Consider the following 24678-nt stretch of genomic DNA (forward strand, 5'->3'; position numbering starts at 1 on the left):
ACCTGACTGTTAGCCTAAGAGACGAAACTGGAGAAAAAGTCCTCATCCTATTTAGAAAGATCAGGGTGAAGCAGTGTTCGAAGAAATGTCCCAGAGACATTGCGGCAAAAGCTCATATAGTTCAGGGCAGTGTCAAGACAACCTGAGAGATCTCATTCTAGCTAAAACCAAGTCACCAGTGCTGGTTACAGTTAACGATAGTTCTGGGGTTCCTCTTTCCAGCAAACTCTTGATAATTCCTTGCAGACAGATGCAAAAATGACGGAAATGCCCTGCTGATTCTCAAAATGTCTCTTGCAGGCTCTTCCCTCCCTAAATGTGCAAATGACCAGGTTAGGAGTTCGCAGAAAGGAATATTGCGTTTTTTCTCCCTGACAATATGAGACAGGACCTTTGTAGGTGGTACAAATGTTACTGTTTTTAGGCTAGTTACTTGTTTAGAGGGCTCAACATTCAAATAGGGACTGGAGGAAAAAAAAGGATGTTTCCTTCAAGATGAAGCCACATTTAACTCCAAATCAGACCATCTCACTGGCCATTTGCTGCCCTTTGAAGGAACAAAAAGCATTCCCCCCTTTCTTGAAGTAAGGATGTCAATTGATTTAAGAACTAGAGTCAGAAGTAAATAGGAGAGTTTTTCAGCTCAGTGCTCAAATCAGGGAAATTATGCCTGCTTTAAAATTCAGCAGGACTAGCACAGAAGCAAGACACTGCTGAAGCTGCTAAGTCCCTGTATTTCTCATGCACTGTAAAGTACAAGCTGGTCTTTTGCCTCTAAGCTGGGCATTTTTTTCTGTGACATTTGAAACACAGCAGAGCAAGTAACTTGGCTGATGACTGCTCACCACTTTGAGGGAGCAGTTCCTCCGTTCCTAAGGAGCACCTCAGGATGCTCAGAAAGCTGAGCTGAGCATCCAAATTCCTCCAGAAGCACCAGGTTACCAGGATAATGAAGACAAATGTTTACCTGTTAAATCTATTGCCTTTTGCTCACTTCACCTGTCTGCAGAATTACTGTCGTTCCATCTTGCAGACTTTATTCTCAAAATACAACAGGATGAGAAATATCTCAAGGACAATGGTTTGTTTTCCTTTGACATTTCCAAACAAGTGTCTCCCAGCAAGAGAAATATTTTCTTCTGGGAGTCTTCCATGTGAAAACAGGCAGGAACAAAATGTGACTAAATGTAATAAATGGCTTTACATCCTTCTCCACACACTTGTGTGCCACCAAACATCCAATCAGAGAAACCAACATTTAACTTTGTTCTTTCCCTTAGCCTACAGATCTCAAGATGTATTACAACCTCAACTCTGACTGAAGGTAAGAGAAGAAGGATATGGCAGCTCTCATCTCAGCCGCGTGCCTTCAAAATGATATATATTGAACTTGAACTACTGCATGGACATTATAAGAGATACCAAAATCTCCACTGCGTCACCTTCAGAAAGCCACTCCAAGTGAGAGGTTTCCATAAACAACAGAAGATTTGAAGATACCAAAGCTTCCCTATTCTTCCTTGGCAACTCCAGCCACTGCAAAAGGTAGTAGAAGCCAAGTCTGAAGCTGAGCCAGTCAGGAATCTACCAAATGCTGACTTATGGGAATTAAAATGAAGAACAATCAGTGTAACATAATCTATTCACCTCAAAGCAGGGTTTCTTGGATATAATGATCTCATCAACATGATGTTTATCCTAGCATACCACAAACACATTTAAGAAGCATCAGAGAAAACATTTTTGCTGAGTATGTTTCATATGTTTATAGGCCTATTATATATAAAACTTTCCCTAGTGAGCTCTTGATCTTGTTCTTCACATCTCATGTTGAGGGTACAGTGCTAACATCACACATCTAGTAAAGCAAGTATTTTAGTTTAATGGTGACTTTTTGACCTTTTTTTTTTTTTTTTTTGGATAAGTTCTTATTTATACCTCTTTTCACGAAAGATGGGAATAAATCCAGAAAGTTTTCCCACTCACTGTTAACAGTTAAATACATTGCTACATACGCCTCAGAAATCACGCTCTTATTCTCATCTGAACAGAAACTGAGTAATTGTTATTAAATTAGTCAGATACTCCTCTGACCAGTCATTTGGTTTGGACTGGATCTTGTAACAAGATCTGAGATAGGTAGATATATATACACACACATATGGTCTCAATGGTTTAGAAAATGTATTTCCCCTTCTTTTTTTTAATTTTTCCATTGGGAGTTGTATTTTTCAGAAATAATGCTCGCCTGTTGAATTCAGAAGGATCATATCTATTTAAAAAAAAAAAAAAAGGATGAAGTTTCTTCTCCCCCCCCGAGCATTTTATGGAGAACTTTACTATTAAAACTTCTTAGCACTGCTAATTAGTTACATCTGCTATGGAAAACAAGTCAGAGTCTATAAACCACTTCTGCTTGGCCATGTGTAAATTAGGCTAGTAGACATTTTTAAACTGAACAAAAGAGTGCTGTAAGTGTGCAGCTACAGCTGGAAATGTGGTATTATAAGTGACCTCTGATGTGAATGCTTCCTGTACCTTTTACTGAGATGACAAAATACTGTTTTCTCATATCTTGTTTACAACACAGACTTTTAAATAGACAAGAATCAGAGAGATTATTTTCTGTCTTTCTTGTACGCAGTAATCCCACTGTATTCTAAAACCTGTATTAAAGACAGATTGGAAATAAAGCCTAGCTACTGAAGCTGCAAAGCTTCATTTCTGCTACCTGAATTATGTGAAGAGCCTGGGATTCTTTTCCTTTCCTGAGAGAAATGTGGAATTCCCAGCCTAGCTGCAGTGCCATTACCTGGAGTGGCAGCAGTGCAACACGTATTTCCATAACAAGAATTTAATGACTGTGTGAGCAGTGTCTTTTGCGCTCATGACACAACTAGTTGTGCAATAAAATATGCCACACAAAATGTCTTGCCTCAATACAGGCAAGATTTTGCATCAGCATACTATTCAACAGGTATGACTACACTGCAAAAACAAACAAAAAAAAAGACATGAAAGTGCTGCCTTGTGTGCCATTTGTCTGGATGTGTCCAGTCACCTAAGGAGTCACTGGAAGCATACTCGGCCTTGTTCTGAAGAAAACTTTATAGATACAGTGTAGATATTCATCATAGGACTACCAGTCCTGTAAGCTCAGAAGATTCTCAAGGTATGTTGCTAATCAAGAATGAAATAAAGAAGAAAACATGATTTTGCAGGATGTATTCTGTCTCGTAAGGGTCCATGGACCTTGAAACTTAAATACATTTGCATATACAGTAATTTGTGTATCATAATCGCAGAACTTATTTTTCTTGTATGTTTTTCTTGTACATTTTCTCTTACCTTTAGGACAAAGCAGTGATCTGTAGGTGCCTTATATTTCACTTTGTGTTGAGAACCGTAATAAACATTCATATTCTCAAACTGAATGAAGCATGCCAAATCCCGGGATGTCTACAAACAAAAACCAAGCACAGCATTGTTAGAACAAATTAAATTTTGATGTGAGACTCAATAAAGGAGTATCTTCAAGTGTATAGTGCTGATGTTTTTTACTTTTTTTTTTTTTTTTTAACTGTTACAAAGTTGACTACAGAAAGAAGAGTGTGTGTACTTCAACATTTGGAAGAATGTCAGTACAGATCAGGAATAATATGTAACTGTAATATTTTGATGTTTTTCTAGTTTTGTTATGCTTTATTGCTTTGTGTGGAGATTTTGACTTACGGCTATAAAAAAAAAAAAAAAAAAAGGAGGAGACCATAGTAAGAAATAACTTTTGCAAAAAGATACAGGCCTTGCAACCACACCCTTGCAATTCTGATTAGAAAATGATGGCCTGGGGTTCTAAATTGAATTGGGAGCTTGACTCTCTTTGATATATGTAACAAATGTAAACTCCCATCAGAAAATGAACACACATTTCATCTGCTTTGCTTGGAATCTTCTCAAATTTCCTGGCAACATTTTTGTTCTGTTTATCATAACATTTACTTATTCACAGTATGTTGCTTAAGTAACAAGGTTTCTGTTACTGGCAGACTTTTTTTTTTTTTTTTTTTTTTTTTTTTTTGCGTGTGAAGAATTCTGCATACAAAGCATACAATACCTTTTGCAATCCTTTGAGTGGAAATGCAGAAATGGCTATGTCATATGGTCACTGTTGGTTAAACTGAGATATCAGGAAATTGTGAAAACAAAACAACAAAAAAATGAAAACAACCCCTCATTTCCTCTAAGAATGGGGTTATATATTTCCACATATGATGGTTCTTCTAGGTTGTTTTCACTCTTAGTGCTACTTTCACTACAATATGCCTTTGAGTTGGATTTATTTATGCTACTGCATTTATAAACTGAGTTTGCAACTAAGATTTTTGGGGGAAACACTCCATATGGTATGTAGACCTGGCTTCTCTCTCCCCCATCTCTTCTGAAGTTCATTTCAGGGATTTTGACATTGAGTATATGAACCTAAGATCTTCTGACACTGCAAGTTCCCAAACATGCTCAAATATATGCAGTATAATAAAGGGTTTCCTTTCCCTTTAGGAACCAGGTCATGGCAATTAAAACCAATATGAATGCTGTTGTTATTTTCTTCTAAGAAAGAACAAATTTTCGTGTAAGGCACAAAGACACTTATTGCTAATATTTCTCCAATGTTAATATGACTAGATGAAACAACATCATTAACAGAAAGATTTTAAATTTATATCTGCAATTCCAATTCTGCCATTTTGTGGCCCTTTCCATTAACAACATGTTTCTGAATGGTATAATTAGGGTAACACTGAAGAAAGAAATGAAGATGATAGTGCTGACTGATGTCTGGTTTGTTCAGCAACAACTACAACAACAAAAAAAAAACACACTAAAGGCATGTGTATAAAATCATCTGGAAATGTCCCTGTATTTTTGTAGGTTTGCCCTGTGTTTTACAGCCAACATGAAGTGCAAAAAGTATGCCAGACTTCTTTGCTTTTTTGTAACACGTGAAAACATGATTACATGATGAATTTCAAACCAACTGCAGCAGCAGCAGATAGTTTTGCCCACCAATAGTTTTTTCTGTACCTCAGTGAAAGAGATCACTCTACCCACACTGAATGACTGCAGCAAGTTGCACAAACACTCTTCTTACCACCTTGACATGGGATGAACTCTCCTAATTTAAGGGCTTTGACTGAAAATCTCTATGAAATACACTTGCAGTGTTTTCAGATGTTTAGCACTCTCAATGCATGCTGCTCACCTAACAGAGACTATTGTCTCCACAAAGAGACACGTACCTGAGCCTCAGCTCTTCCAATAGCAAGTCTAGTGACTAACTTAAATCACTATTAAGCATTGATTTGGGCTAACAGACTTGATACTCTCTGCAGTGGCTGAGTCATGGACATATGGAACCTTTTGTTGAAGCTGTTATAGAACCAGGAGCAACAGTTGATTGTGGTACCTTCTTAAAGAGCTGTGTCTTTTTCCTAAATAGTTTGAGTAAAGGTCCTAAGTCACTGTGAGTGACTGGCTGAGTACAGTTTTTAACAGTGGCTCAGTTATAGGCAAGGTGGTAGAAAGGCTGCAACAATCAGCAGGCAATGAATTGTTAAAATAAAAGAACTGTTCCAAGATGAAGGTATGGCTCAGTCACAGAATCACAGAATCACAGAATTTCTAGGTTGGAAGAGACCTCAAGATCATTGAGTCCAACCTCTGACCTAACGCTAACAGTCCCCACTAAACCATATCCCTAAGCTCTACATCTAAACGTCCTCAGCTTTTTTGGAGTTCATCATCTGGAAAAGGAAAACACTTTCTTCATCTGCACTATAAAGGAAAGTCACTAAAACAGGCATCACTGGAAGATGAAAAAAAGGTTGGGTATCTGTAAGTATACGTGTGCCCTGCTTAGGCACTGTGCTGCTGGCTATCCTTGGAGGCAAGATACAAGGAAAGTATCCAAATGGACTTTTCATTTCATTATTCTTATACTCTTTCTACGTTAAGTGCCTTCCACTTAACAAGATTTTGCTAGATGACTGGAGAACTGAAAACTGTTATCTCAGGGTCAGGTAAAGTCACATTAAATTGCTGTAAAAGTAGCAAGATAATCTAGGTCTGTATTTCACTGAGATTTGGTTATAAACACAGGTCACTGGAACAGTGACACTTTCTTTAGAAGCTATCTTTTTTTTTTTTTCTTCCTTTGCAAATTTAGTCAGGGAATGGCAAAACAGTTAAGTTTCACCACACAAATCATAAGAGTAAAGCTCCATCCTCAACACCAGAATTTTCAATTGTGAAGCATTAGCAGAGCTGCAGGTGACAACAGAATTGGTTTTCAAAATATATAAAAAACAAACAAACAAATACTAGTTTCAGAAGCCACCATTTTCCCTCATCACTGTGGAAATGAGAAGCCAGCTGTCCTCTTGTGCAACATACCCAGGACCACTTTGCTTCTCCAGTGTTGGCAATTCAGACTCTAAATATTATGCAATACTAGATGTCAGTACATTTGATTCTATCAGATGGATGTTTCTGTCTCACTTCTTTCTACTCAAAGGGTAGTCTTAAAATACTTTAAAAGCGCCACACTTTCTCTAGATGAAGATCACTGTATGAAAAAAAAACATGCCATTTCTGCATGCTGGTTATTGGCACAGGAAGTTAGCATTCAACAAAGTCAGATTGTGCATTTTTTGTGATCAGAAATTAGTTTACTTCAGAGTTTTTTTTAAATATACTTCCACAGGGAACCCATATAACAGTGAAGTACTTTAGCAACATAACACCAACTGAAAGATGCTGTGCTGTTTTTCTTCCCCCTACTGATTTCCGGAGGAGTGAAATTTCTTTAATGCTTTTATCTCTCCATGGAAATCAAAAGGAGGGAAACGTGACAGGATTCAGTGACTACATTCTAATATTTGCACAAGTGGTGCAGACAAAGTTAAAAAGCAAAACAAACAAACAAAAACCAGCAAAAAAGCCACACTCTCAGATATGTCAGGCAGTGCTCTTAATATGTCGCCTTGGGAGTTCTTCACTTTCACCTCCATGAATTGTTTTATTCCTAAAAGTAGGAATAAAGGCTTCCTGACCTTGGTTTTTCCTTTGGGTACATAATAAATTCCAGAAGCTCGTAGAAGAAAATAACGCCTCTTCCAGGACTTTTTTCCATCTTCTTTTAAATAAAGGGCTCCTTCAAGCTCTGGCACAATGACAGAAGCCCCACAGAAGCTTTCCTGTGCAACAAAAATAATATAATTCAGAATAAATAGATTTAAGCACATCCCTACTAATAAATAGCAGAAAAATGCTCCCTTGAAAAATAAAGACATTTCCTGTGATAGTAAACACATTAACATGAGGAATGCAGTTACCAGGGGGATAAACACCTTAGATAGGCAAAGGAAACTTTTCCAAGCTAATGTGGTAACTCAGACATGCAAGCTGGATGCTCACACTGGAAAAGAAGGCTTGCAAACCCTCCATTCTCTAAAGGGTCAAGGAAAAAAAAATACAAAAAGTTTTAAATAGATATAGATTCACCCAATGAAGGCAATAAAACAGAATGCTTGATATTGCTGCTGTTGCTTTTTCTCTGTTGCTGTATGTATAGGTTCTGTAGAGAGAATCTTTAGAGATGGCTTAGAAGAAAAATCCCCCTTAATCATCACTTTCACTTCTAAATACATGCTAGCATTTGCAACACTCTTTAAACAAATATACTTCACTGTTTGCTTGAAGGACCTGATGATGGGCAATTTTTAATGCCAACACTCTTGTACACTTAATATTTTGGTTTAGAATTTACCAGGACTTCTGCTGGTTAACATCTATTGCCTTCGTGATGATGCAGTGATTTTAAAATAGGAATCCTCAGGCACCCAAGGAAGGTATTCCTTTCCTGATCTTTTACCAAAATGCTTTCCAGGAAAACTGTGATAATCTTTCACAAAACTTCAACATAACTCTGGATTTTTCTCTCACAAATCATACAGCTGAAGTAAAACTTTAGCAGGAAAGGCAAGAGGCTACACAGACTTCCTGAAAAAGTGCAAAGGTTCTTTTTCTGTTGCAGTACAGCTAATGATTTGAGGTAGTGAGAAATAGTTTCTAACACAAAATAGAATTGTTTGCTACTGATCAGTCTTCCTAATACAAAGTCACAAAAGCTGACCTAAGGGTGTGGCACAGTTGTTTCTTATATTTGTGTTTGCACAGCATTGCCTTGATTGGTAACGTGTTATTATCCTTTGTAGAAACGCTAAGCACAAACATTTCTTCACATTGCAGTCTGTAACAATAAACCCATTCTCCATCATTTAATTTCTGATAGGGTACAAACCCTGCATTTTTAGTGGTGAGCAGCAGATGCAGAGGAAAAGCCAAATGTTAAACCTTAGACACAAAGCTGCTGTTAGCAACCATCACAGAACTTCCTGTTGTTGCACTTCTGCCCACAAAGAACTGAACCCTGTTGTTACAGAGCAGATGCAGACGGTGGCAGAGTTTTGGTGACAGTTACAACTTCAACCTAGAAAGCTGGCTTACCTCCAGTAAGGCCTCTTTGTTTTTATCGTTCATTTCTTTGCTTTCATTCTTCCCTTTGTTGGCCAGGTAGAAATTCTGATTAAGACACAAAAGAAATGGATGTTGTTTATAAAGATAGCAATACAACAAGTAACTAGATCACTACAAACTCATTCAATAGTTATTCAGTCTTCTGATACTGAGTATGCATGCTAACAAATGTAGGAAGCAGTTGCATATGAATTCTTATAGAAAACGTCTGTCACCTTTGCTTACTGATGAGTTTTGATTCTTCATTTCGAATATAATAGAAAAGTAATTCAAAATTACTTTTGGCTATGTATTTACAGCCTCCCAAAATTTAAAAACACCTTTGGCTCTTTCTCTGGATCAATGGGTTTGATTTTATCATTCCCATTTTCACCGTTTCCTATATTATTATGGTAGCAGAGAACATAATATTTTGCGTGATGATATAAGATGAAGAAAATGCAACACCAAAAGGTTAGAAAGCATTTTTCCTAAAAACCCAATTTGATAATTTGCATGCTTCATATCTAGCACTCAATAGACTCAGCTCTTCATTTTTAATAAGTATTTATATGCAAAGTGTTTATCAAAAATTACTACTTTCTACTTTTAATCCCCCTGCTCATGTCCTGCAGGGTTTTTGAAACAATGGAAAAGCTATTCAAAAATCAAGAAGAAAACAGCGTACGTAATGATTATCATGTTATCTTGGCACAAGCTCTCCAGACCACTGAAACACAAACCTACACTTTGAAACTAGCCCTCCACCTCTGTGACAGTGGCTACGTGAAGCTGCAGCTGCCCTCAGAGGACCCAGTGCCATCCTGCCCCTGCAAACAAGGAAGCACAGCACCTCACGCGCAGTTACCAGCAAAAATAAATTCACCCACTGGTAAACAGCAGAATAATTTTGCATCCAATTGCATTGTACAAGGCAGAACTTCAAACTTTGGGAAGGTAGCTCTGGAGAATGCTAGGCTTTGCATGCCACAGCACATCCAGTGGCTTTGCTCAACAGCAAGCATGGCAGAGCCCCTGGCTGCCTGCAGATGGTGGGGTAGTTGTGAATGAAGCAGGCAGATGGATCATGGAGTTAAGCCATGCATCAAGCAAAGCCTGGATCCATGGGCCTGAAGTCAGAATGATAACGCTCAAAGTGCTTGTGTTTTATCACCTTCTAAGCAAAAGTACAGAAAGAACAGGAGCTTGGATTTGAAAATCACCTCATGTGATTGTGACAGTCACCTCACGTGCATGTGACAGTCTTATTCACATGCACAGTCTTGATTTCCCTGAAAATAACCAAAAAGTTAAGTTTGCAGGACAAAGGGCATAAAACAATCTTTTTTTTTTTTTTTTTTTCCCCAAGGAGACAGATAAAAGAATAAAACACCACAAATTTTTGAAAGCTATTTAAAAATGACTCCTAACTTTGTAATTCTGCAGCAATATAGAAATGCTGAACAACCAAGAATCTGTCAGACTTCTTTTCTCTCCCCACCATTTTTTCAGTGAGATACACGTCTCAAGATTATGAGAATGTGGCAATGTATTTACATGGCTAGAAATCAACAAAGAGTAAACTACAACACAAATGCAAAGCGTTACTGAAAAACAAAGGAGAAACATATACATGAAGGAACATGCTGTTCCCACACAATAAGAAATACACAGACAAGTAGCAAACCTACCCTACCATCATAACATGTTTACAGTGACAAGATTTATCTGCCTTTTCAAACAACCACATCTTCTTTTTCAAGCAATGCTGTGAAGAACGGTCTGCCAGAAAGCAAGCCTCATAGCAGATGGCTTTTGGAGGGGCACCAAGAGAGGAAGAGGTGTGGATGATCTCAAAGGCAGTTCTTAAAAAAGAAATGCTTTATTAAAAGTTCACATTAAGTCAGGCAGGGGATATCAAAACCACAGCCATGTTGCAATTTGGCCTATGCTGATGTCTGTGGTATGAACATCAGAAAAGAAACTTGAACACTCAATATGAGTTAGTCTAGGAAATACAGCTCCATTTTTTTCTGTAGGTTATGAAGTAGCACTTATATGGCTCCAGACTACCTAGGCACATTTTGAATCCATGGACGAAGGTAAGCAAGCATATTTTGGACCACAGCTGCATGACTACATCAGAAGATACCATCAACAGCAGAAAAAAAGAAAAAAAAAAAAATGTCTTGCCTATGATGTCCAAAACCTACTGGAAGAAAGATACTGTTGGGAGCTGCTGCAGCCAAGTCCTCTGTACATGTGCAAGAGCTCTCTTTGACAGACAGGGTCTTACCATAGCACTGCTGGCTTGATGCTGGCACACACAGTTTTTTATTGAGGAAGGTATGAAGAGAAACCTCAGAGGGCACTGTGAGGCTGGGTTAGGCCTCCAGACTTTGGGATGGGTATGGGAAGCGGAGAGAACTTGCAAGCTGAAAGCCTCTTTCTTCAGGTCATTATAAAGACATCGTACAACCCCTACTATACACAGGGACGATTTATCAAGGTAACTGCACCTTGTCACTGTCTCAACAAGGCATCGAGTCATCAACTTTACTATGGGCGGGGAGAGCATTCATCTGTCTCAGTCAGTCTTCAGTGCACTGATAGTAAGAAAACAAAGCTCCTCTGATTACAGCTGAATCACATGCAGGCATCTGGCATTTATTTAGAAGAAACACAGACCACCCTGTGCTGACATAATCAATGGTAAAGAGAGAAAGTTTCTAACGATATCCATGCTGGATCTCTCACAAGGCAGCTTGTTCATTAGGGAAGCAGGGCTCTGTCACCTAAACCACATTTACACAGACGTACACTGTCATCTTTCACCTGTCAACACACATTTCATTTATTATTGATTACCTCCTTTACATCTCTGCCCTGAAATGTGGGATTATTACGGTGCTTATTATTTGTCAGTGGCTGAAGACCTGGGGAGCAGACTGAACACTGTACTTGTTTTATCACTGTGTGGTCTCCTATTTTTATCAGAAGCATTCATCCTATGGGAGGCAACCACATGTGTCCAAGAGAGGTCATTCCAAGTCCAGTAGTCAAAGGTCATGATAAAAGGCAAGATCTTGTGGGGCTGAGAACACCACTGGGAAAAGCATGTTTGGTTTGGGATGTCAGGTCTTTAATGGGACAAGATGTGTGTGGCTGCAGGGCAGCTCTCAGCATATGTCTACAGATTTGAGAATGAACTATTTTTTACTTCAAAAGATGCTGTCTTTCTCTTGATAGAGAGCTGAGCCTACTTAACAGGACAGATTCATCCTCTTATGATGATAACATAAGAAAGCAAACACAAAGGATTATTTTAACAAACCAAAGTATGCTGGCACACTGTCATTGGGTTTGCTTTGTTTATTCTGTTTGGGCTGTTTAAAATTGAATGGTTCAGCTGGAAGGGACTTTCAAAGACCATCACGTCCAACTGCCTGACCACTCCAGGGCTAACCAAAAATCAAAGCATGTTATTGAGGGCATTAATCCAAACATCTCTTGAACACTGTCAGCATCTGATGGGGCATCAACCACCTCTTTAAGAAGCCTCTTCCAGTGTTTGACCACCCTTGTAGTAAAGAATTTTTTCCTAATATTTGCAGCAGAAGTGAGCAGCCGAGTGTTTCTGTTGAATTCTTCCCCACGCCTTCACACCCCAGACCGGCTGAAACTAACACAAAGCCAGTGCTCTCTCCCATGCCATTTTGCCTGGGTCAGATTAATGCAAAGCCACAGTGGCAGTTTTGGCACATAGGTATGACAGCTTTAAGAGATGTTATGCCTGCATTTCTCCCTGTACTCATGCAGGACAGTGGCAATGTCTCCATTTAAGTGGGAATGCAGCAGCTACTTCCGAGTACATAGCAAAAATAGGTTTTCAAGGCAGCATCCTCCTTTGGCTTTCACTTCTGCTTAGATTGCATTTTTGCTTTCATTCTCCTGAAACTGTTTTTCCAGACTTGCAAAGTCCATAACAGTGCAGACCAAACGCTGTGCAGTGAGATAGATGTGAGTTTATCTTCTTCGTGCAAAGAACTGCCTGATTACCCCCATCTAAACTGCACCTGGAATGAATCAAAAACTGGCCAGCTCACGCCCACGTGCTACATGCATCCCATTTCAACTGTGTACAGAATGCAGCATAGTTTGTGCAGAAAAACACAACAAAACAAAAACAAACAAACCAGAATGCGGTCATATCTGCAAACCATATCATGATGTGTCCCCTAAAAAAATGCACATTAAAAATATTACAAGATACTTATAATTGCTCTGGAGACCACAAATGAAGATAAAGAAAATAAAGGCAAAGCTTTTTTTGAAAAAATTGTTTTGATCTCTGCTTCCTCAGTTTTATAGTATTTGAATAAATTGCTGCAGCTTATTTTTCATGCCTTGAGGATGATAATTTTAAAGTGTTTTAGGAGTGGGGAACGTGGAAAAAACGAAAGACGTGCATAAGCAAGGAGCTTATGCAGCTAACAACAAAGCACTTAATAGGCTGATTAAATTTGCCTGTAAAACATTTAAACAGTATATAAAGACTGTTTGTGATACTGTCCCAAGATAGAAAAAGAAAAAAAATATTTATCCAAGTAACATCTTCAGCTTGAAATTATACCATCCTCTGAGATATAGTAACAGAGAAAGAAATTAAGATTACTAAACACTGGGAGCACAGTGAAAAGCACTTCCCTTTTCTCACTTCTTTTTCCCTGTGCCTTTTCCAGCACACTGAACAGTCAGGTTCCCTACCACCTGTCTGTTTCCTTCGCACAGTAACAGTGGAGGGAACAAAATAAGAACCAAATACATGGTTCATAAAGCCTGGCCGAAGTGGTTAAAACAAGAAATGTCACCTGGTGGATACCAGCCCAGTTTCACTGACTTCAAAATAAATATTCAAGAGTGAAACCCATTATAGATATCCCGTTATGAAAGACATCACAAGTTCTTACTCCACCTTCTTCTGCTGCTTAGTATTCTTGCTTTTAGGGAGAAAAAAAGAGTCAATTCAGCGTATGGGTTCTCCATTGGAGGACAAAGCTTTTGCTTTTGGCTTGTCAATGAGAGCACAGAAGCATGAAGTACTTACTGAACCCAGATTTCAATTAGTTTCCCAAATCGTCCTGTGGTATCACCTGATCACCTGGACCACTTGAAATTTTCTTGGCTGTTTTTATCAGCAACAGAGAAACACAGGTAAACAAAATCCATGTAAGCAGTGGATTTTACCACCACTAAGAGGCCAAAAAAACAAATGCAATGGTCTAAGGGTGTGGCCAACACTTAACAGTCAGCAGTTTAGATTCAGCTGCCCCTTACAAATAACCTTGTTTAGGTGAAGTAAAAATATTTCCTACACTCCTACATGAAAGTTTCTGTTAGCTGGGGATTATTCCTTGAACTTTTTGAAAAAAAAAAGCATTGAGACCTGACAAACTTCCCTTTCAAAAGTCAAGCACAGCATCACTCACAGCATCATTCAACTGCATGGCAATGCATCACACTTCCTCTATTATAAAGGCTGTCTTTATCTGTACACGTACTAGTATGCATTTTTGTTTCATTCTTTAGTCATGGACTCATGATGCTGTCTCTCCGGATGAGTCACCGAGGCCATTCACAGAACAGTCTCTCACTCTGATTTCTCTGTGAGGAAAGAGCAAAAGTGTGCCTGTCTCGGTGAACAAGGGGAGACCTGAGTATTTTGCAAAATGCTTTTTCCAAATTGTGTTCCAAAGACTTCAAATAATGTTCTAAGGAACAAAGCTGCAGATAAATATTAGAGAAGACAGCATGACAACAATGACACAGTCTTTAAAAACAGCCAATGGCATTAGCTAGGCAGTACTTTGTTAGCATAGATAAACCCTGTCATAGTGGATAAGCCCTGCAAACTTTAATTCCTCCTTAGAAAAGGAAATATGTTTATTTAATCTATAGATTGTTTTTAATCTATAACAGATATGTGACCAGTTCACAGAAAGAAACAATGAATATTAGCACAGGTCACAGATATTCTCCAGAGGTCCTCATGTTTTAGCGATGCCTCTGGACAGTTTAATTATTTGATTTTTAAAATAATTTCATTGTATCAAACCTCTGTAATTAAAAGTTAGTATCACTATTTCATCTAAGAATAAACTGTAGGCATTTGGCTGCATTTGGAATTTGTCTCTTTTTTACAGAAAAATACTGCAAATTACAGATCTTCACAGGTAATCTCTGACAGAAAAAACACTAAATAAGAACACCACAAGGAATAAGGAATCCTGCTGCTAATGCATTACACCACTGGTCATAAACAAATAAATATAAAAAAGATGATATAGAAATTATATCATAATTTCCTTAAGTAGTTTGCTACATAATCATCTATCATATCTGTTTACCACCAACTGAGCATTTTCTACTTGGTTTACCGTTCCAGGGATTCACTCCAGGTTACATACCAAACATAATCATATAATAAGTGTTCAAGAGACTTGTGTACATTGTCCTCAATAATATGGCTTAATTTTTGGTTTCCTCAATAATATGGCTTAACTTTTGGTTAGCTCTGAAATGGTCAGACAGATGGACTAGATCTCTGATTGTCCCTTCCAAATGAACTATTCTGTACTTCTGTATGCCTGCACTGTTCTGCCTGTCCCACAGTGTTTGAATTTACTGAGCCTGGCAGATGGTTAGTCTTTATTACTGTCAAAATACTCCAATAGTGTGATAGCTACAACTGATACAATTTCCGTAGGCTGTTCATCTTACAGCTTATCACAGAGGTGCAGAGGTCAAGGACTACACACATGTCCAGGTCAAGCTCAGTGTGCCCCGACAGGGAGGACAGAGTTAGACTCTTATTCTGTTCTTGGGTTAGGTCATGTTTATTTCTAAAGGTCATTGCTACCAAAATACCTAGAATCTTCATCAAAAGATTTCTTTCCCAGAAGGCCCTGCCCTAAGCCACAGCAAACAACGCTACTAGTGTACAAGGCAAAGGTACAATTTTACCTCTGCCGTTAAGTATGTTTACGTGCATGGGTAAGTATGCCATCCTGAGCCATCATGTATGTTTTACTTCCAAACTTGGCTTTGCTGTTCCATATTAAAAATCAACATTCAACCACGTACACTGCAGGGTAAGTTTTCTTTCCCTGACTGTGGATACTTGTTATGTCAATGAAGGAAATTTCCTCTCTGCAGGATTTACTTGAAACATTGGCTTATTCTAAAAAATACTTCCTAAGTATATATTTGACTCATTTTTTCAGCAATGCTGAATTGCTCATTTTTCTCTTGCTACCCTCAGGATCAAACCAGGTGTTCAATGAACTAATAGGCAAGGGGAAAAGACCTAGTGCTCCAGAATCCATCACTTGTATGTAGTACGGTATTTGTAAACATGGTTTCAACCACATATTACAAGAAAGAAATGATTCGTGAATACACCTATGGGAAATAATATAATGCAGCTCAGTGTACAGATCCTCTTTTTACAAAGTTAGTATACACAGAAGGTTACTGTTTCTCCAGTTCCTCTTCCCAGTCTAAATTAAATACAGATAAACTTTTAGTACTCAGCATACTTTTTATGAGGTTTCACATATACTGCAGACATGATTTTACAATAGTATCAGCAAAGAACAGAAAGCACTGGGTTTCAAATCCTTGCATTCAACATTCTTTTTCCCTGAAGACATGAAGCTGGCTTTCTCTAATTCAGAGCTGACAGAGCTGAAAGCAAATTTAAAATGTAATAGGCAGTGCACAGATAAAATGACATAATTATCCAACTACCACGTCAGCTTACCTGGGGATTTTTAAATAAAGCATATTTTTCACGTTTTTCCAAAAATAGAATCTTATTCTCAGTGTCTCGAGTCCAATCTGATAACACTTCAACAACATTTTCATGGTCTTCAAAAAACCTTTCTGGAGAGACAAAAAAGGTAATGTAAGACACACAAACTCTCCCCTCTCCTGAGGCTGCAGAAATTCCTCTGTCGGAATGTAATCATTAGCTGATGTTCATTCAGAACTGGAGAGCCCAGCACTCTTTTCCTTTGCACAGAAGGGAGCAAAACCACATGAAAATAGTGTCATGTTGAAGTTCAAATCAGCTACAGAAGATGCCTTATGTAGCTCAGGCACACCCTTAGAGTCCCCCTGAATCTCGGTTGCTGTTGACCAAAGGCTGGAACCAGTGACCCACTAGGAGTGGATGGTTACACCCATGTTTCTCAATGCCTTTCTTGTTTTGATTGCTTTTATTTTTTACAGTTTGCAGTATCACTGGGGATATATTTTCACTTTGACTACTGAATTGGGAAAAAAAAAATATCCTTGTCATTTCACTTACTGAAACAAATGAAAAACTACTCTTTGTCAGCAGGAAGAATTCTATGCACTGAGAATAAAATGTTTAGTTTTAGGCAAACACTTAAAAACAGAAAAGGCAAAACAAAGGAAGTAGGAAGACAGATTATGAACTAATGTGAAAATCTACTGTTTCACTCAGCATCTAAGCAGTTAAACCCACCAGAGAGATGGGAGACCTACTGTCAGCTCTCTCCCTTCCTAATCTGATCTGAACCCAGAACCTCCACCCAGAAAAGCCACCAACTTATTCTGAGGTTAGGTAACTTTTGATCTCTCCCTTCTGGGGTTTCACTCATATAAAGCGGCTGAACAGACACATAAATCCCCTTTAGAAGGAAACGGAATTCAGCACAATTTGACAGATAATTTTGGAAGGCCCCAAACTGCAGTTTTCTACAAATTTAGCATCTGGGTGAGGAATGCAACCAGCTCTGATTTTCAAGTTTGAGTTCCCTGGGAACAGCTGTACCCCAATTTCAGTGGTCTTTGATGATTATATTTTTCAATGGCCTTGATTGTCCTAGTGTAAGAGGAGATAACAACTTGGACTTTCTGGAATATCACTTCAGACTAAAATATTTGTTGCTTAGATTTGTTTCTTAAATGTGATTTTATTCTTTTGAATTCTAACATGGAAAGCAAGCAGAAAGATAAAGGGCAAGAAAGCCTGTATCCTAAGCATGCTGATAGTAATAGAGCTATTTAGAACTGCCACGAAATAACCTGACAGGAATTAAGAATAGTTCACATTGTTATGATTCTGAACAAAATGAACTTCATGTCGCTGTGCACTGGAAGCAGACAAAAGAACATGTACCCTTGCATCCATATCAAAATTCCTTTCTGCAAACAAAAAGGCTCCATCCCCAGCTCATTGGGACCTGGTGAGAGGCCTCTGCATCAGGAGTTTTCAGACTTTTCTTCCTGAAACAACTGATTTACTTCCTTTTCTACTCTTAGTCTGTCCTCACTTCTGAAACAGTTTTTACTCATTACAAGAACAATTCTTTGCTATATTAATACAGTGCAAAGCACCCAGATTTAGTTGGGACTAAAGTAACACAACTGATTTTTACTTAAAAAAAATAAATAATCCATTAACTCCAATATTTGTAACATATGCTCTCCCTGATACCTCTAGTTTTAATTGTGTGATGCTGAATTAAAAAAGTCTATTCAGAATATGAAGAAATCCAAGAACATTCTTTTTAAAATTCATAATGTACGTATAATAATATAGCTATCAAAATATATGTATCAAGATAAGTGCTGTCATCCTAACACTCAGACATGATTGTCCAAGTCACACTAGACCAGAGAGAGCAACTTTTGAAGACAACAAAACACTAAAACTATTCAAAGTGACATTTGTGACATCTCTAGGGTCTAATGCCAATTCCAGTTAAGATAAGCTTGTACAAAAGAACGTGGCAATATTGCTTCATGTATCATCTTAATGGAGTAGAAAGAACAGATTGGCAGTTACTTTCTCTGCTGCTCTTAGAAGCAGATGAGTATCTCCTTTGCTTATGAGCAGTCAGGCTTGTTCCAGCTATTTTTACATTTCTTTGTTTTAGTTTAGCAGGCCAATTACTGCTGGGGCTCTTTTTAAGTGCAATATTGATATTTAATTTTGTGCATATTTGCATTTCTGTTGTGAGTCGGTAAACTGAGAATGCTAAAGACTGTTCGACATTTTCCAGTTTCTGTAGGTCAAATGCTACCCTGAAAGAAAGTTGGGGCAATTTTCTTCTTGTGCTGTGAATACCTCTGCAGCCTGGACAATAAAAATATTCTGAATTAACTTATAATGAGAGAATACTCTGTCCTTAATTAAGCCTTAAAGTATTTTTGAAACAAAACTTAGTAAGTTCTAACAAAAAATGCACAAGTTTTGCACAGCTGTTTCCTAGGGACCTGGAGGGCTAGTTACTTCCTAGTCATATGGTACCACCAGCAGAGCTGCAGTCCTGCTGAAAAGAAATATCCTGTTCACAACTTTGCTTAAGAAAACCACCACCACAAGTGAAACGCATTACAAAAGACTGAAATACTTCTCAGACAGTCTTGTTTAATCACTGCATTTGTTTGGCTGGTATGTAACAGCCTGCTGACAGCACTTCAGTACTGCATCCTCTCTTCAAAGAGTAGAACTGAGTACTTTTGTGTTCGGGTCTGTCAGTGCCTTGGCAAATACAATAAAATTAATGTGGCCCCTTCACATTACATAAAACTGAATAATGGAAATGGTGGTGAGCAAGGTGCCTACATCAGCTTGCACCACTGAGAACTGAAAGCATTGATTCCACATCAAGAATGCCCAAGTACATTCCTACAGCATCCCTCAGCTTCTAGACTGGGATGTTTAATGTCACTGGATGCATGGACAGGAGAAATTACGTTAATTGTGTTTCAAGACTACCAGTAACATAGAATGCACTGTATCTATTTGTTATACATCCCAAAACATCCCTTGTGCTAGGCCACTTACCAATTTGCAGTTCTGGGTACATTTCATATAGACACCAGTCCACGTTGCAGTCACAATGAGTTTTCTCAAAGAGATTGTCTAAAACATCCCGTGTAACCTGGCGCTCATCCACCATTATGGACTTTGTGCTGTTATCATACATGTGCACCTTCACAACAAGCTGAGGACAGAGTCACAGAAGAGGCAGTTAATTTCAGAAGCAAGTAAAGGGCTAACCTGAATCTGCTAACGCAGATAAGAAAAATTAAGGCTGAAGGTTATTACTGATTCAAAAGCACTCTGTCCCACAGTAAATTGAGGGAATAAAACATATTGGAAGCTGTGACGTTACATTGCCACCAAAATAAAGACCTTTTCTCAGAAAAGGAATTTGGGCTTTATCCTGTACATTATTTCAGAAAAGGTGAAACTCCTATGGAGAAAAGCAGAAGCTAATCTCTTCTCTAAATCTACTAGATACCCAATTAAGGAAAGCGCTTGATAGGGAAACCAATACAAAAAGACTGCATCCTAAATGAAAGGTAGAAATATGGAAAAGTGTAGTTTAGTTTTAAATGAGAAAAAGAATGGAGCTATCTTGCCATGCCAGACTAACCTGAAATCGTTAATAAGCAAATAGATGAGTTACTTACATTGACCAAATTAACCTGAAAGGCACTCATTATTCCTTCCTATTGTGAACTATTTGTTAAATGAGAAATTGCGTTGCTCCTCTCTGAAAAGGTGCACACAAGAAAATGACAAAGTAAAATACTATAAAGAACTGCAAATATAGTCTAAGGAAAGTTCTTACATCCATTTTCTAAGTTACTGAACATCTGTAGCTTCTGTTGAGCTCAGCTGGAACACTAACTTGGGATGAGTGGGCATATTTACATGATGCACCGCAGCACCGTGCAGACACAGGCTGGAGCCCTTCTATTTTACTGGTGTAAAATTTCTTTTATCTTTGTACGCTATTGCACTGCTATGAAAGGACTTACCAAGGAGACCCTCACTAATTCAATCAGGATTAGATAAATCTATATTCACTATAGAAGTAAAACTGAATACTTCTGGAATTAGCACAGAACAAGTAAGCAATGTTTTTATGTACCTTCCACATTCTCTAAAGCAATCTGTCAGGACAGTGGGCTTTGCCCCAACACTGGGGGAGGAGAGGGGGGAAGAAGAGGACCAACCTTCTCGATCCTCTTAGAAGTAAGTCCCTCAGAGGTAACATTCTCACAGATACTCCCATACTGGCAGATGGCAAGACAGCTCCACAGAATATTTTTGATGTCTCAAGTTAAAGACAAGACATGAAAAAGTCTGATGTTTTAGTAAGAACTTTATTATTGAGAATAATGATAACAGCCATGATAGCTCTTGTGGTAACATTTCACTATTCTAAGGCTCACCTTTTTAACTTTGGCTTCCTTCAGTTTCTCCAATGCAAGTTTAATTTTGTCAGCTTTAGCCTGTGCCTCTCGTTCTTCCTGTAAAGACACAAGACATTTGGTAGACTTAAGCAAGGCCAGCAAATTGCATTCACTTGAAAAGAGTTGTTTCTTGTTATTTATATCCAGAACATAAGGATTGCCATGGGAAACTTCATAGTTACAGGGAATCCCCAGCTTTCCTTGAGCTAAGATCCTCTCAACAAAGCTTTGAGTTACAAGTGCAGTGTTTCCTTCTGTTTTCTAGACATACAGCTCCTACATGATCTGTCCCTCAAGTGATACAGGAATGTAGGAAGACTGGACTCTTCTATGTGTCTTGACTGACTTCTCACTGCACTAAACATCTTTTGTTTTATCACCGTTTCCCCTGGATACTAGCAACCCACAGGTTGTCAAAAATACAAGGTGAGATGTACAACCTGAAAGAGAAGGTTTCAAGTGTCCTTGCTGTTGTCAAATGCTCCACAATGCAAGCCAGACAATCAATTCACAAATGTCTTTCTTCCTCTTCAGGTATGGAAATGTGCCTTGCTACAGCTCACATACTAAACTTCAGGAATCCAAAAATAGTTTCTGTGGTTGAACAGAAAAGGCTTCCCAATAAGGTTGGCTGTTCTACAGAGGGAAGTGCACACAGCCTCTCAGACTTTGTCTTACCATCTCAAAACACTTCTCTGAAAGAAGCAGGAAAAGCATCTTAACTAAAGTGGTTGAGTGTCCTGCAGGCAGACTTTCTGTTGAAAAGTTTAGGCAGCTATAACTCAGGCTTCACCTGCATGTGACCTACGTTGAACAGAGTTCACACATTGTACAAATCTGTGCAGCAAAGGTCTCTCCTGACAGTTGTCACGTTGTCATAACCTTTGTCTTTCTCAATGTAGAAAAAGGAAATGATACAAAGTAAATAAGCTACCAGATACAAAACTCTATCACCCTTAAAGAAATTCTTTGACAGGTTAAAGATTCATTCTCCCACTACAATATAATCACCACATTTTCTGTATCTTTAAATAGAAACACATAAAAGTCATCCAGATAATGTCACAGAAAATGTAGAAACTTTATTTAGCTTAAGGACAGTTTTAAAAATAAATGTCAGAGTTAATGGAAACATATGAGACGGCTCTATGCTTCCTTGAAAGAAATGTTGTACCTTTTCATTTTGGTACAGTTAAAGGTTAGAGAATAGAGTCTTAGTATCACAGATGCAATAGGAATAATGAAATTGTGCTTATTTGACTATTGAAAAAAAGGAAGTATTAAACAAAATGTCAGCTTTGATTTGCTCAGGAGCACTTATCAAGAATCCTGACTAACAGGTGTGGATTTTGATCAAAGAAAAGATATTCCACTTACAGCTGCAATTCATCTACTGAGCAGAAATGCCATTTCTAAGCAAATATTCACTAACAAAGACAGGAAATAATATGAAATCAGTTCTTTCCATATGTATCTTAAATGATTATTACCTCCATCACTCACACTGTAACTTGTGTAATAGCCCTATAGGTAATTTTTTGTATGTTGGCAAAAATTCCAGAGAAAGAGAACCTGTGACCTCTCTGGGCAACCTGTTCCAGTGCTACACTGGCTCCTGAAACAAAAAAGGTTTTCCTAATGTTCTGTCTGAAGTTACAAAGCAACAAAACAACTGTTACCCCTTGTTATACAATCTATCACTACCATGGAAGAGTTTCGTATGTTTTAGGTTGTTACTTAACCACTCTGTAGCCTCTGTCAGACTAAGCAAGCCCAGCTCCACCCGTCTGTGCTAGCCCTCCTCACTCCATTCCCACCAGCCCAGCAGCATCTCTGCTGGAGATGCCCCTCCTCAGAATGGGATGCAGTATTCCAGGTGTGGCTTCACACCAGTGCCAAGAGAAATGAATAATGACTCCCTCAACGTGCTGGCCATGCTCCTCTCACCACAGCTCAGTTTCCACATTCAGTGTGGCAGCCACAAGAACCACAATTCAATGTGGCAGCCACAAGAACTCCAGCTCCTTTCCAACTGGACCTCAGCCTGCCACCTCCCAACCTCTACAAACGCACAGGGTTCTTCCACCCCAGCTGCAGAGCCTTGTACCTTGCTGACCTTCTGAGGGCTTTGCTGAGCCAGTCTTCATGTTTTTCAAGGTCTCTCTGCACTGTCACGTCCTGCCAGTCAGTGTGCTTAATTAAAAGTATCTTCAGCACATCTGCAGGTGATGCTTCACATCGTCATTCAGGTCGCAGATGAAAATATTAAACAATGTGAGCCCTAATGGTGATCCCACTTATTACCACCAGCCATCAACACATTGATTATTACCCCATGAGTCTGTCAGCTTAGCCACTCTTCAGCTCGCCTAACCACCTACTCGTCCAGACCACACCTCCTCAGCTTCCAAATCAGACCATTTAGAAACTTGATACTTCCTTAAAGGTCACCAGTGTAAACCAAGATGGGGATATGTTTGTAGGTCAATCGAAAGAGCTTATCTTACAGCATCTCTTCTGTATCAATTATACCAGTTAAATAAAAAACCCTTCAGCTTCTGAAGGAGTCTAGCTGTTTTTACAAATGCTGATTTTCCCGTAAGATAGGAAGTTAACTATTATCTTTGAAATACAGAGAAATGGTGAAGTTCCTCCCACATGTTTACAACTTTCACTCTTCAGACAGAGCACTGAGAGGTCTTAGACACCAGATGAAGCTTTATCCAGTGAACTATTTTTGTATGATCAGAAAGGTCCTCTTCCTAACAGAATTTCAGTTCCTTTTGCTAAATATGTTTGCTATATGATGCTAAACACAGAGGCAGCAGTGGTGTTGAGGTGATTCATCATCAGTTTGTGTGGGCTTTTAAACTGCAATGAAGTGTCTATGGTTTTAGGCAAAACTGACCACTACAACTCTACGTTGGCAGACGGAGCTCTTCTCACCTTCCCTAAAATTTTTCCATTCTGTAAATGTCAATAACTCCTCTCCATCATAGTCACTATGTACATTAATACTCAAAGAGACACCTGTAGATTTTTCAGCATTTCAGACTCATATTTTTTGGACTGCATCACTCTTCTAACAAACACACTCTCCCCAGAGGGCTGACAGGGCAGAATTCTTCTTACATTACCTCCCTCTCCACAACCTTACGTCAAAGAACTGAACTTCCAATGCTCCTGCTAGACATACCACACTTGACTTCAGCTCTTAAATCATATTTGCAAGAAGCACAAACATGGAGGAGGTGGTGATAACTGATTCTTCACTGTACCAGTAAGTCAATCATTTATAAATAGTACCTACTTATAATTTTGGCAACTGCTAAGCAAAGAGCTTTTGTCCCACATTGCAGATGGTCTTCACTACTTCACTTCAATGACAAGATCAAGAGGAGCAGAGTGATTCTGCACTATGATCAGAAGAGAACTAGTTCTTGTGCTCAGCCTTTCACCTGTTCTCCAAGAAAATGCTAAGTTTTGCAAAACTGAACAGCTTTTCCTATTTATTCCTATTCCTTTTCCTGTAGGAAATCATTTAGGCCAGAGATGGATGTGGGAAAAATCCACAGAACTTCTTCATCATTAGTAGTAGGGTAGGCTGAAAATAACCAATCGGCATCTTCACAAAATGGTGGGATACTTGGCCATGCTTTGCACAGATGCCAAAGCCAAACTCTCTGTAAGAAGGTACTAATTGATCAGTGCTTATTAAAAAAAAAATAGTAACATGTCTTCCATTACAGTAAACCATTTCCAGCGATGAATGCCTGACTTGGGCTGTCAAAATGGCAACTA

The 24678-nt window shown here is 38.6% G+C and overlaps 1 protein-coding gene across 1 annotated transcript in view; it reads right to left on the reverse strand.

The window, feature by feature from the left end:
* The window catches only part of APBB1IP (amyloid beta precursor protein binding family B member 1 interacting protein), a 61910-nt gene that overhangs the window by 16940 nt on the left and 20292 nt on the right, over positions 1–24678 (reverse strand). The window contains exons 5-10 of the mRNA XM_068673664.1: positions 20857–20934; positions 19457–19616; positions 16397–16518; positions 8566–8640; positions 7110–7253; positions 3349–3459 (exon numbers count right to left, since the gene is read on the reverse strand). Of these exons, the coding sequence (XP_068529765.1) occupies positions 3349–3459; positions 7110–7253; positions 8566–8640; positions 16397–16518; positions 19457–19616; positions 20857–20934 (690 nt within the window). The remainder of the gene's footprint in view (positions 1–3348; positions 3460–7109; positions 7254–8565; positions 8641–16396; positions 16519–19456; positions 19617–20856; positions 20935–24678) is intronic.

The sequence above is a fragment of the Anas acuta genome, chromosome 2 (genome assembly GCF_963932015.1).
Source record: "Anas acuta chromosome 2, bAnaAcu1.1, whole genome shotgun sequence".
NCBI classification, from domain to species: Eukaryota; Metazoa; Chordata; class Aves; order Anseriformes; family Anatidae; genus Anas; species Anas acuta.